Source organism: Phasianus colchicus, chromosome 1 (assembly GCF_987193195.1).
Source record: "Phasianus colchicus chromosome 1, bPhaCol1.hap1.1, whole genome shotgun sequence".
NCBI classification, from domain to species: Eukaryota; Metazoa; Chordata; class Aves; order Galliformes; family Phasianidae; genus Phasianus; species Phasianus colchicus.
Window position 1 is genome coordinate 38455314 of NC_143436.1, and position 13360 is coordinate 38468673.

Below are 13360 nucleotides of genomic sequence, written 5' to 3' on the forward strand. Positions count from 1 at the left end.
CATCCAGTTTTTCTCAACATCACGTTCCTCCGAACAGACAGTGCAGAAGTTCAATCAGGCAGCACTGCTACGGATTACCACCGTTATTAAGAAAGTTTACCAGCAAGCTGTCTCACCACCATCCCAGCAGCACATGAGTCAGGAGCTCGCACTGCGAGGCACAATTGATGCTCACGGAGCTTTTCTTGCGCTCAGTAAGGATCTCACCCAAATATTTTTAGAGTTAGTCATCATTTCAGCTGATACACAACAACGCTGCGTTTGTCAGAATACTCACAAAACAAAGTGTCTATCTCAGGTGTGGGGAAATACTGAACTGACATTTGCACTTCAGCTTCCAGCTGGATGTACCACCACCCAAGCTATCACACACTGGGGTGTGGGTGCAGGTGTATGCTGGCCCGGAGGCACAGAAGTGCCCCATGCTTCCAAGTTGCCAGCAGCAATCCGAGCAGCCTGTCTGCGGGGGGAGAATCACTGCACAGAGCAGCAGAGCTGAACAGAACCAGAACTCGGAGCTGCAGCTCTGGCACTGCCTCGCTCTGCCTGCCCATGGCTGAAATCAGAATATATTACTTTAAACCCCTTCCTAACTTTAAAAAGATAAATATCTTCTCTAATAGATGATCACTGCCAGCGCTCCACAAAGTTCAGTGAAAGGCTCCGCGCCGTAAAAGCTGCAGATCTGCTGCTGTCAGCAGCTTCCCCAGCAGCGGTGGGACCACCACACTGCTGTTAGGTCAGGAACCGACAGCTGAACTCTGCTGAATTCAGGCAGCCAAGGTGTGAGCTGCGCGTGTGTCCTTAACGAGCAACAATACAAACACTACCGATGTGTATTCTGAACGCAACCTGCTCTAGAGACAATTGGGGCACCAGCTGGAGCTCAGCACCCCCTGACACCCCATTCTCCATCAGGCTGTGGTGACCCCAGTGGCACTGTTGGGGACAGTACTGATCGCTGACACAGGATGAGGTCTGGGTTCTTCACAGGGACACCCAGTGAAAGCACTGTGAAATGCTTCCTGCTGCTTTAAATCTAAGCCCATTTCAACCACGAGCTCTTTCTCATGTGCTGCAGGCAGGACTCGCTGCTGGGTGCTGTTCCCACAGCTGAGTTCAAAGCATCACTGCACACTTCTCCCAAAGGTGTTACAACCGTTTGCCTGTTCCATGGGTTAGAAAGCAAAACCCATCACCACACACAGCAGTAACTACAAGTCAGGGCTGAAACTCGCACCGTGCTCCAACACAGAAGAAAGAGCCAAAATCTAAAATCCCATCTGTCGAGAACTCGCTGAGGACCGGTGTTCCCTCACAGCCCTCAGCTGCAGAGCCATGAGGGCCACCCTGGATCCCGCTAAGCTCTTCAGGGCAGGAGCAGGAGAGCCAAGCAGGAACTGCCAGCAGAGCCCTCCTGGAAGGGCTGTGGGCAGCCACCACCTCACACAACTCAACACCTCCCTGAAAGCCAGAGCACACGGTGCATATACAGCCCTGCAGGCCCCCAGAAAAGGCACTATAGAGCCCACTGGCACACAGCGTGGTCCCCCAGTCAGTAGCACTCCCACGTCCCCACTGAGACCAGGATGGCTGGTGCAATTCAGCCCATAGGAGCTGGTGTCACACCCCACAGCATCCCACCATGGCACCACTCCACAGCCCACCCCACGCAGGCCGAGCTCCACCTAGACACCCCACGCTGCCAGCACCCCGAGGCTCCCGGGGCACCACCACCGCCATCACCCGGGGGTGACGATGCATCTCCCGAGAGCGCCGTCGGTGGGCGCTTACCCTGGCGGCCCGGGAGGAGTAGGGGTCCTCGAAGAGCGCCCAGACGCGGGGCTGCAGCCGCCTCCAGCGCCCACCCTTGCCCTCGGCGGCCGCCGCCACGTCCTCGATGCCCAGCCTCTTGGCCGCCATGTCGTCGTCGTCGCCGTCGGGGGGCGGCTCGCCCGTCAGCAGATCGGGCGCCTCGAAGATGTCGAGCGCTTCCTCGGCGTCGCGGTGCTGCCGGTAGGTCATCCAGCAGCAGGGCTCCACGTCGGTCTCGTCGATGCCCCAGAAGGCCAGCTCCTCCTCGAAGAGCGGCCCGCACACGTCGGCGGGGCAGTGCAGCTTGCCGGTGCGGTAGTAGTTGAGCACATAGGCGAAGACCCCCGGGTGACGGTCGAAGAAGAACTCGCTGGCCCCGCCGCCGCCCCGCGGGCTGCAGCCGCTGCCGGGTTCGGGGCAGCCGCCCGCCGGCGGGGCCGCGTTGGGGGGCGGCGGCGGCGGCGGCGGCTCCTCGGCGCCCGGGGACTCGCCCTGCGACTCGGCGGCGAGCAGGGCCAGGCGGGTGCCCGGCAGGGTCTTCAGGGTGCTGCGGTAGGTCTCGTGCCGCGTGCCCCCCACGTTGAGGATCACCCTCTCGTTGTCCTCGAGCTTCCCCATCGCTCCGGGTGGGACATGACTGGGGCGGCGCGGGGCGGAGGAGCGGGACGAGCTTCTGCCTTCAGCGCGGACAGAGAGAAGGAATGAAGGAGAAGCCCCCCCGGCATCCCCGCGCCATTCCCCGCCTATCCCGGCCGCCTCCGTCCCACCCCGTTTCCCGGCGCGATGTCCCCGCGCCGAGCTCTGCCTCCCGCCGCCCCCAATGGCTCCGTTCCTCCTCGAGCCGATGGCACGGAGCGCGGGCAGCCGGTACCGAACGGCGCCTACGGTCTGAGCACACAAAGAGGGGTGGGCGATCCGCGTCTCTTCCCCCCGGCTCAACCCTGAGAGGGGGATGCCGTGTGCGAAGGGACGCGACCCCCGGCGGCGGCAGCAGGCGGGGCGGGGGTCGCTGCCTGTCAGACGCGCCCGCGGCGGGGAGAGCCGGGGAAGGGCCGCTCCCGGCCCCCGCCCCTCGGTACCTGGACGAGCGGCCCGGCGGCGGCTCCTCGTCTCGGGCGTCGGCGGCTGAGCGAGAGCTACTTGTTGTATTGCTCCGCGTTCAGGTGGCCGCGCCGCCTCCCCCCGCGCTCAACTCCGGCGGACGGAGAGGCGGCTCCGGCCGCCCTCGTGGGAACCCCGCGGCCATCGCGCACCGCGAGCGGACACCTGAGGCCGCGCCGCTCCGGCACCGTGCGCGGGGAGCCGAGCGAGAGCCGAACCCCGGCCGGGGCCGAAGCTCCGCCCGCGGCGGGGGCAGCGCCGCCCCCCGCAGCCTTCGGCCCCGCCGCCGCCGCGGTGTGCGGGTCTGCTTCGGGAAAGCAGCGGGGAGGGATGGGCGGGTGGCTGCGGGGGGACGCCTCGGTACGCCTCGGTACGCCCCGTCCTCCGTGTGCTGAGGCGGGGGGAGAAGGGACAGTCGAAGGTGAGAGCTCCTGTAACGTATAGGGGAGCGAGTTGGACCCCTGTCCGTGCCTATGTCAAGCGCGCTGCCTCCAGGGAGGCTGAATTGTTTTATACAGCATATTCCTTTCTGCTCTACTCAAGTTAGCCGAAGGGAAGAAGGCTTTCAGCCCCAGAGGCTGTACCTGCCCCGCAGGCAAAGAGAGGCGATTCCTCATAGCGCTTCCTCAGGAAAAAGTTCTTCCTCCACACGCAGGGCAGTCCTGGCACAAGGCGCGGTAACAAACGGGATAAGGCTGTCTGAAGTGTCCCCTCCACGTCGGAGCCTCTGGCTGGACGCTGCTGCCTTAGGAGGGCAGAGCTCTGCTGGCAGCGCTGCTCGGAGGACACCGTGCTTTGACCAGATTGCTCTAACCCAGATCTGTCTCTGTGTGGCATCCATGATGTAAATATGCCCCCCCAGAGCAGCAGCAACTTTCAGAAACGAGTTTCAAAAGCATGTTGCTGATGTACGTTTTGATGTTCTTAATAAAAAAAAAAAAAAAAAAAAAAAAAAAGCTGGAATATTTCCTGCCAAGGCAGATAAAGTCAGTCAGTGAAAACTCCTGGGAGCCAAAATTAATATTCAATTATAGAGTTGGAAATCCGGTGGAAAGCACTCACCCATCCTAAACTAGAGCAGCACTGCTCCTGCAGTGTTTGCTTCTCTTTGCAGAGGGGATTGTGAGAAAAGGTGACGTAGGGGAGGACAGAGCAAAATGAATATTCATCGTCTTCCCTCTGACCTAGGAGAGGTTTCTGGAGAAATGCAACACATTGGAGCACTGCAGCATTCATCCCTTATGGAAAGCCATGGGGTGGCAGCAGCTGCCAGAGCACCAGGCAGGCTGTATCAGTGCAAGTGCTGGGACGGCCCCTGGGCTGCCACTGCCACCCAAAGCCCATGTCCATGTCGGGGTACAGCACAAGGACTCCTTCGCAAGGACCAGCCACCATTACAGGGACTAACAGGGATGGCATCTCACAAGCAGAGTTTTACTGTTGTACCCCATAATGCAGATGCCATCAGAAAGGCCCATGTTATGAGAAATTAGCTTATGCTTCAGACTTCCTAAAGATAGGGTGTTTTTTTTTTTTACTGTGTGGGGAAGAATAAGCCACAAAAATAATTTTTCTAACTGGTAAGACGAGAATGGTCTCTTCTATAGCATAGCATTCCGTCAGTCAAGTCAAAGCGTCTGTATCCTTCAATCTCTGTTTCTAAATATAATGCTTTTCATTTCTCTGTGTCACTCTTCCCTGTGTTTCCAGCATGTGGCACATTTCTCAATGAAGGATGAAATTATGTCAGACATTGACTTCCCAGAGCCAGCGTTTTATTAAGTGATACCACAGAACACGCAAACAGTATTCAACATAGGAGGGAGAATTAACAGTTATGAATTAATTTCATCCCCCACAGGACACAGAATTTTGGCACCACCATTTTGCAACAGAAGCAGAAACAAATTAGACATAAGTACGAGAGAAATGTGCCTGCCAGGTTAGACTTACCATGAAACGTGTCTGCAAACAAACAAAACAAATTAAACCTATTCACAAACTGTCAAACATTTTCAGGTAGAAGTTTAGCGGGAACATTTCTGCAGCTCAGGACTGTGAACTTTCCTTGAAGAACTGAGTGATACTGAGCAGTACACAACCAATTTTCCCTACTGGGTAGGAGGGTTCCTATGGGATTGCTTTAACTGAGAAGCAGTGACATCAGATGCTATTAGAAACACAAGCCAAATGAGCATTTTAGCTACTAGAAGCTATCATTCTTCTTTCAAGCTTGAGTACTGCAGTGCAAAGTCATTGAATGAGCAGCTGTCTAAATGGAATAAATGGGAGAAAGGACAAGGCAGAAAAGAAAAGCAGATCTGATGGAGAAAGCCACAGAATCACAGAACGGCCAGGGTTGGAAGGGACCTCAAGGATCATGAATCTCCAGCCCCCCTGCCACATGCAGGGCCTCCAACCTCCTCGTTTAATGCTTGACCAGGCTGCCCAGGGCCCCATCCAACCTGGCCTTGAACACCTCCAGGGACGGGGCATCCACAACCTCTCTGGGCAGCCTGTTCCAGCACCTCACTACTCTCTCTGTAAAGAATTTCCCTGACATCCAACCTAAATCTCCCCTCCCTCAACTTAAAACCATTTCCCCTTGTCCTGTTGTTATCTACCCTTTCAAAGAATCGATTCCCCCCCTCTCTGTAGGCTCCCTTTAGTTATTGAAATGCTGCAATGAGGTCACCCCGCAGCCTTCTTTTCTCCAGGCTGAACAAGCCCAGCTCCCTCAGCCTGTCCTCATAGGGGAGGTGCTCCAGTCTCCTGATCATCTTCGTGGCCCTCCTCTGGACCCTCTCCAACAGCTCCCTGTCTTTCTTGTACTGGGGGCTCCAGACGTGGATGTAGTACTCCAGATGGGGCCTCACAAGAGCAGAGTAGAGGGGAACAATCACCTCTCTGTCCCTGCTGGCCACCCCTCTTTTGATGGAGCCCAGGATACCATTTGCCTTCTGAGCCACAAGGGCACACTGCTGGCTCATGTTAAGTTTTTCATCTATCAAGACTCCCAGGTCCTTCTCCACAGGGCTGCTCTCAAGGACCGCTCCTTCCAGTCACAAAGCCACACTCTGGATCCCCCTCCCTCCATAGGAGCTCAGTTGACTAGAGGGGGCTAACCTGTCCAGCTGCCTTCTGGGGTGAAACACAAGGCAGAAGCCTCTGAATTTCTCTGGTGTGGGCACCATCTCTTATTTTTCATACGATGTTTTAATTGGAGAGTGAAGAAATCAATTTTGTAATTGAGAATTACAATGAAGATAGTGCAACAGCCAAAATATGATCAATTTATATCAGGTTAGTTGATGATTAAATAAGCAAGTAATCATTTTAAATATTTGCCATCATTAGCATGTTATTAAGGTTCCACTTATTTCTTTTGCTTATTTTTCCATTCTCCCTATTATTTATAATCATTCTCACTGTTTACATGTACTAATTCATTCCAGAACTTGTGCAACGTGACAGCCACATTATACTGAAGTACACTGGTGATAAATCAGAATCACTACTCAGAATTTGGGGACAAAAAAGGAGTCTTGGATTAAGTAAATGTCTGTAAAATACAACTGTTAGAAGCCATGGGGTAATTAAACCGCACAAGGCTAGAAGCAGAGCCAGCAGAAAGATGTCATCATTTTTCATTTCTAGAGCACAACTGCATTTTCAGTCAACGCAGGAGAAATGTAAATGTGGTTTGATCAATACCACAGAATTGGTGAAAATAGGTCTCCTTGTAGAAAATGAGCAAAAAAAAAGCACTAAGATTGGATGAGATGAGCAAAATGTGAAAGTGTTCGTGCTCTCCAACAGTCCCACAGGAGCAGGCAGAAGTCCCCTGTATGGGCCAGTGCACGTACACAGATGTGTTCCACCCACCTTCTGCCATCACAGGTCTTCAGCTTTTTGCGCTGCCCTGATGAATGGGGTGTCACTCACTGGAAAACAAAAAACTGGAAAAATTCTTCTTATATATATTAAAGAAAGAAAAAGTAGAGGACTCAAGACTGGGGTCTACCGAGAAGCCACAGCACATGTTGGAAACACAGGTGTGTGCTAATTGCACTGCCAGATGTAGAGTGGGGAGAGAGTGGTAAAGTCCATAGCTTTCCATATGTTAAAATAGGCTTTTGGTTTCTCTTTCCAAAAGAGGGGTGTTGGGAAGCAACATGCTCACTGAGCTGGGACTGGCACATTCTACGCCGTGCAGCTCCAAATCTTCATCACACCCAGCTCCCATCACAATGCACACTCCACTTAACCATCAATCAATATTCCAGCTGTCATTGAACAGCTAGCCCATGTTTTCAAAAGAATAGAACCACTTACTAAAGTAATTTAGGAGAGGTTTTATGTTTCATTTAATGGTAATTTTAAGGGATCTTCTCCTGAAATCAATTCAAATCTGATATAGAACTAGCATAAGATGGTGATTTATCTGAGGAAGTCAACAAACTCTCCTTCAGATGACATCAAAATCAATGGAAACACACAAAAGAACCGCAACTGTTTTCAGACAGCTCCAGCATTGCTCCACCCAGTTTTTTTTTTTGTTCCATCACAGCTGAACTAGAAACCCACCTCTTTTCTGTGACTAACCAACTCCATTAATTTCATTAATGTTTAATAAGAGACCTCACTTTATCTACTCCAACAAGACAAGGGATCTGCTTTAACAACTTATCTTCTAAGGATATGTGCACTGGTGATCTTTCAGGCATCCTTGGAGGAACAGCCATTTTCACTGATCACTCATTTTTTTAATAATGATTCATTCTTCACTATTAATCCAAGGAGTAACAATTCTGTTTTGCAATGGTTTTGTTCTCTCATCATGAGCAGTTACAGTTTATCTGTCAGAAGAAAATCCCTGGGGTGCAAGTGGCAGAAGTCTCACACAGAGTCTCAGTGACTGAGGCAGGCAGATTTTAAATCTGATGCCTTAGCTATGCAGGAAGCAGAGGTTTCTTCAGCATCTGCAGTCTCATACAGCAGATCCAGTCTCACTGTATGCAAGCTTGATTAATTTTGACTGCTTCCATTCAGTTGCAGTCAAGTTTTTCTCTCTGACTTTTTTTTCATACCACTCTGCAGACAAGATTGCCCAAATCTGGACTGAGCTGTCTACTGCCATGGAAACAGAACAGTATTCTCAAGAGATAAACACTGCATCTCCTCTACTAGCACTTCAGCCTTGCTCACAAAAGTTAGAGATGATGGCACAGGTTTCTTTTTGCAGCCTGTAAAAACTTGGCTTTTACTTTTCTTGGAAGGAGAGAGCCAGATGGGGAATCCCGCATCCACCACTGGTTGCACCATCAGCACTTCTCTGCGGCAAGGGGCCAGCAAGCCTATGGAGCCATGCAAGGTTGTGCTCAAGCAGAGAAGTCTTGGCAGAAACAGCCTCACTGGCTGTTAGCAGCCTCTGTATAAGGAAAATGAAAGGAAGTTGTGAAGCTTCAAGTTTTTCTTGAGTCTTTGTCCTTTGAATACATCACCTGGAGTGCAGAGCAAGCTGGTCACACTGGCTGCTATACTTGGTGGCAAAAGATGGCATGTCCATGCTGATCTTGCAAGCATTATAACAACATCTGATACCCTTGAGACCTTTTCCGGATTTGTTCTGACTAAGATTTTTTTGCAGTACAAGTCTGGAACAGAGATGATTGCTGGGCCCTGAACTGATCTGACCTGCCAGACTACAGCAGGAATCCATGTGATAGGAAAGGTGAACAAGGTGAACATCTTCCTAGGTTTAGCTATACCATTTTGCTACAGTAATTTCCTTATCCTTCTTACATATTCAACAGGAGAAAGGTATATGCCTCTACAGAAAGGCCTGGATACCCTGCTTTTCCTACAGAAATGGACAGACTGAAGACTGTAGCACCACAGTGCACATGCCTAAGGTCATGCAGCAACTCGCCGAGACCTTTCTGCAATGCGCAGCTGTTCCTGTACCTTCAAAGGTAGCAGTACCTTTGTGCTGTAGCACCTTCTTCATTCCCTCTCAACTTTTTTGCAAACAAAACTGAGCCAAGAGCATTATCCCCCCTCAGTACCATTGCGCTTTAGAAAGCCAGCTCAGGCCGCAGCATGGCCTTTGCTCACTGGCAGGCCTCAGATGGACCCCGAATCTTATGGCCTGCACTGTGCGGCTTGGTGTGCAGCCTGACAGCAGGACAGGCAGACAGCAGTCAGTCTGCCATCGCTGTGCTGGGAAAAGCTTATTCAGTGCACAAGGGAGCTCATGGCGGTGTTCATGAGGCAGCCCCTCACTACCACCTTGTGCTGCTCAAATTCTCATCTGCTTTTTGTTCCCCAAGATGGAGGCTAACAAAACAAACACACAAAATTGAAATCTTTCCTATTATATTTACGAGTAAATGCTTACTGTCAAAAATGGGAGTACTCCCGTATCCCATAATAATTCGTTTTTTTAAACTCTACAGTCAGAAACCTCACATGGGATATTCAAAGTGTCTTTCTGAAAACATGAGTGAATTCTAAGGATGATCCTCTTTGAGAGTTGCTTAAACAACAAAAATCATCCTGTTTTGAAATCCTGCCTTCTTAGGGTTACTCTCGTCTGGTTCCTGCTAATCTATGCAGAGAAGATTTACTCTGACTTTTAAATTATCTTTTCTTTCTACAAATTATCATCATTGATATTTGTTAAGCAAGCAGCAAGCTGAAACGCCTGTGCTTACATTACACTGCAGCTGCTTGTATCATTAACATAATATTCCCTTCTACCACTCTCTCCCTCTGCTCTTTTCCAACACAGATGTTACATTTCCTGAGGCAAGGACTGCATCCTGAGGGAACTGCTTTGCCCAGCTCTGTAGCTCCAGGCTTCAAAGCTAGAAAACACACTAATGAAATAGTGACTGACCCAGCACAGAAAAATTCTTCCTCATCTAAAGAATTATGGTAGAAGCCCAAAAGCAAAGAGAGTTGCCCAGGAGCAGCCTGCCATCCCAAGTGTAACTTTAAGCCCCTCCAATGCTGTGACTGAAAGACTGCCAACCACACTCCAGAAAGGGCTGCTCCAGTTTAAAATCTACCAGAATCACAATTAAGACTCATTTACAGTTTTTAATAACTCTTTGACTTTGGCATTTAGCATTAATTTAGAAAATTGCTTTGGAGGTTCTTTGGTCACCTTCCATCCTACAGTCACCTGGCCCCTTCCTTGTGCAGAATGCGGTCATGAACACAGATGGACAATGATAGTCCATGGGCTCTCCTCAGGGAGGAGCATCACTGCACCCTGTTTTGTCACAAGCACATTCAGTGTCACAGAACAGAAATGGCATAATCCACTTCTAAGAGCACAGAGGCATGTCACAACCCTCCCCCTACATTTTTATTGTTTTGTATTACTAATTGACATTTACCATTATGATTTTTGCTTGATGCTTCTCAACATTTCCCATCAGGACAGATACTAGGAATTGGCAATTTCAACAGTCTACTTCCCTATGGTGACTTGAAACTATACAACAATAATGCCTGGAAGCACATTAAATCCACAAAAAGCAGAATATTATAATTTGGACTACACTTAGTTGTCATATCAGGCACTTCCAAAATGCTGCTTTCAAAAAAATAAATTAAAAAGAGACAAGTTCCAGCAACAGTTTGACCTCCGTTGGTGTTTATTTGGTCTCAAAATGCTGAAAAAAGGACAATTCAGAAACATCTACTGCATGAAAACAAATGCAATCCTCATAGATGAAGCTCATGCTTAATGACTAACATCTGCAAGGCGAATTCTACCGTCAGAGGAAGTGACTTCAGGGGAGTAATTTTACCAGCATGAGTACAGGATCTAATTCATGCCAAGACAAATCACAGGATCTAAGAATTAGTCATAGGAGTCATTAATTGTGCACTTACTTAACACAGGTTGTAAGAAAAGGGAGTAGTGCTTAAGATAGATCACTGAAGCTGCTATTTTAGTTTCCACTGATTTTAACATGCACATTCCTATAATGGCCCAGGGTTTCCCCACATAAAATGTAAAGCAAGGTAAAGCAGGCTTCCCCCACAGCATTCTCCTACCAAAGCGAGTTTTGTGAAGGCTTTGGCCAAACCTCAAAGTAAGAACAGACATGGAGTTATCAATAGGAGACAGGATTGATTAAAAACAAAAAACAAAAAACCAGACACCAGAAGTACCCTTGACACTGAGAGGTACCCTTGTAACAGAGACATTTGGAATCTGAATTAATCAGTTTCTACTGAGTTTCGCTCCCAGCTTCCATCAAGGCAAATCCCTGCTGCCTTCCTACTGTTTCATCTCCCCTACTGCCCCTAAAAGTACTACCATTTGATGTCTTTTGCTTTTTTTTCTTTTTATGTATTCGCTTTAGTTCATTTCCTTTCACTCTCTACCCTCTCCATTATACTTGCTTGCAGCCAGACCATAACTGCTTGATGTTTTCAAAAGCTAAAAAAAAAAAAAAAAAAAAAAAAATCAGTAGATTTGCCATAAGGTCAGCTTTCTTGTTCTGGTGGCAAAGACAAAAATTTAGATGTGTGTAAGTCACTTCCATCCCAAAAGCCGCCCAGGAGCCAGCAGCAAGGTAATGCTGGGGCATTACAAGGGATGTTTGAAAAGCAGTGCCTCTTATTTTATTATTTTGACCCCTGACATCAGAGGCAGATGTTGTTGGTATGGCCACAGAGGGTGAACCTTTCCACCAATGTCCCATTACACTTTGTTGCTGTGTGACAGATGGCAACAGAGGGGCAGTCTGACACAACGGTGTCTGACGCTGAAGTACACATGAAGCAAAAGTGTGTCACTGAATTCCTCCATGCAGAAAAAAATGCACCTACTGACATTCACTGATGCTTGCTGGATGTTGATGGAGACCAACCAGAGGCTGTGATCACCATGAAGCAGTGGGTGATGCATTTCAGCAGTGGTAACAGTGAGTCACCTGCGCTGGTGCCAATGTTTACATGCAGCCTCTTGTTCACTGCTAGTAAAAATGCATAGCTAATGGTTTTGAAAAATATTGTTTTGCACCTGAGAATTTGCTCTATCAAATGGTATTACTGTGTTCTTTGTACCTGTTGTAATTTCCCTGGAAATAAATAGGAGCTATTACTTTTGGAAAAATGTGTGTGTGTGTGTGCATATATATATATTAAAAAAACTCCTGTGGGGAAAAAAAAAACAGCCTATTTGGGTCTGGGAGGAAATACTAGGTTCCTCTGTCATCACTGGTGATACCTCAGGATTACAAAGCACAGTCCACCTGACTCAGCTTCCAATAGACAGGGATAGCAACATGAAAGCCCAGTACAGTTGGCTCAGTCTCCAATTCATGACTATAAAGGAGAGGAAAGATAGATTATTAGATGTTATATACGCAGAAAAAAATTATGCTATTTTGTACCAGCTCCTTTTCTTCCACAGAAGCTTACCTGTTTTGCTTTTGTATGGGCCAGCACAGAAGAAATCAACTCTAGGCTTTCTGTTTTACATTAGAGATAGCCTGTTCAAAACCAGACACAAACTAAAGAGTACCTCAATGCACACGTTTTAGCAGGGATGCTGTCCCTGAAGGAGAACAGAATTTGATCATCTGGCAGTGGCTCTTAAGGAAGAAAAATAAGTCTGTGTGTGTAGATCAGTCAGAACACCTTATCTTACCACCAGAGCTATCCCAGGTGAGGATGCTACATTTCCATTAACTGACAAAAGAAAAATTTCTGATTATTTGTACTGGTACTTGTATTTTGCTTCTTAAAATGTCCTTAAACATTCCAGCCAGTATTACCAGTGCACATTTGTTTGACAAAGTGGCCTCAGACTTTAAGATTGAGGAGTTACATCACTTCATTAATTTTCACTTGTCTTCTGAAAGTGCACACATTTCTTAGGAGAAAACATGCTCACAGCATAATGGACTTCTCCTATTCTCAATTACATCAGACTGCTAAAACTTCTTAGCATAAATTTAAATTACGCTGTCATTAAGACCACTAGTTTTTATTAATTTTAAGGAAAGAAGCCAGTTCTGTAACTGAAAACACCATGTTTAAAAACACATTCTAATTCAGAAAACATAAGCAACTCTGAGATACTAAGGCTTGAATTACAGAGAAGAGTTTTGTTAAAACACATTTAGAGGCATTAAGCCCCAGCAGATATATCCCAAAAGTGTTAAAGTTACAAAGCGTTGACCAAAGAAAAGGCTTTGGGTTCATCAAATGATTCACAATTAAAGAACAAATCAGAACACAATTAAGCAGAGCACTGAGACTGCCGTTACTAAGAACGTCTTTTGACAGCTTTTCTGAACACTGGAACACAGAAATACAGATCACAACGGTTGGTTATTCTCAGTTCTGAATAATTCAACCATAGAAGCGGACGTCAAGCCCTTTCAAATGAACAAATGAACTTATTAGATACTCA

The 13360-nt window shown here is 48.1% G+C and overlaps 1 protein-coding gene across 9 annotated transcripts in view; it reads right to left on the reverse strand.

Annotated features, from left to right (window-relative positions):
• KCNC2 (potassium voltage-gated channel subfamily C member 2) overlaps positions 1 to 3159 on the reverse strand; it is a 96332-nt gene extending 93173 nt beyond the window's left edge. For 5 of the 9 annotated variants that reach the window (XM_090138868.1, XM_090138874.1, XM_090138865.1 and 2 more), the window contains exons 1-2: positions 2895 to 3159; positions 1795 to 2492 (exon numbers count right to left, since the gene is read on the reverse strand). In XM_090138868.1, coding sequence (XP_089994994.1) covers positions 1795 to 2433 — 639 coding nt within the window. In that variant the 5' untranslated portion in view covers positions 2434 to 2492; positions 2895 to 3159. The remainder of the gene's footprint in view (positions 1 to 1794; positions 2493 to 2894) is intronic. The other 4 variants (XM_090138849.1, XM_090138857.1, XM_090138841.1 and 1 more) reach the window with 2 other exon arrangements.
• Between the last annotated feature and the right edge of the window lie 10201 nt (positions 3160 to 13360).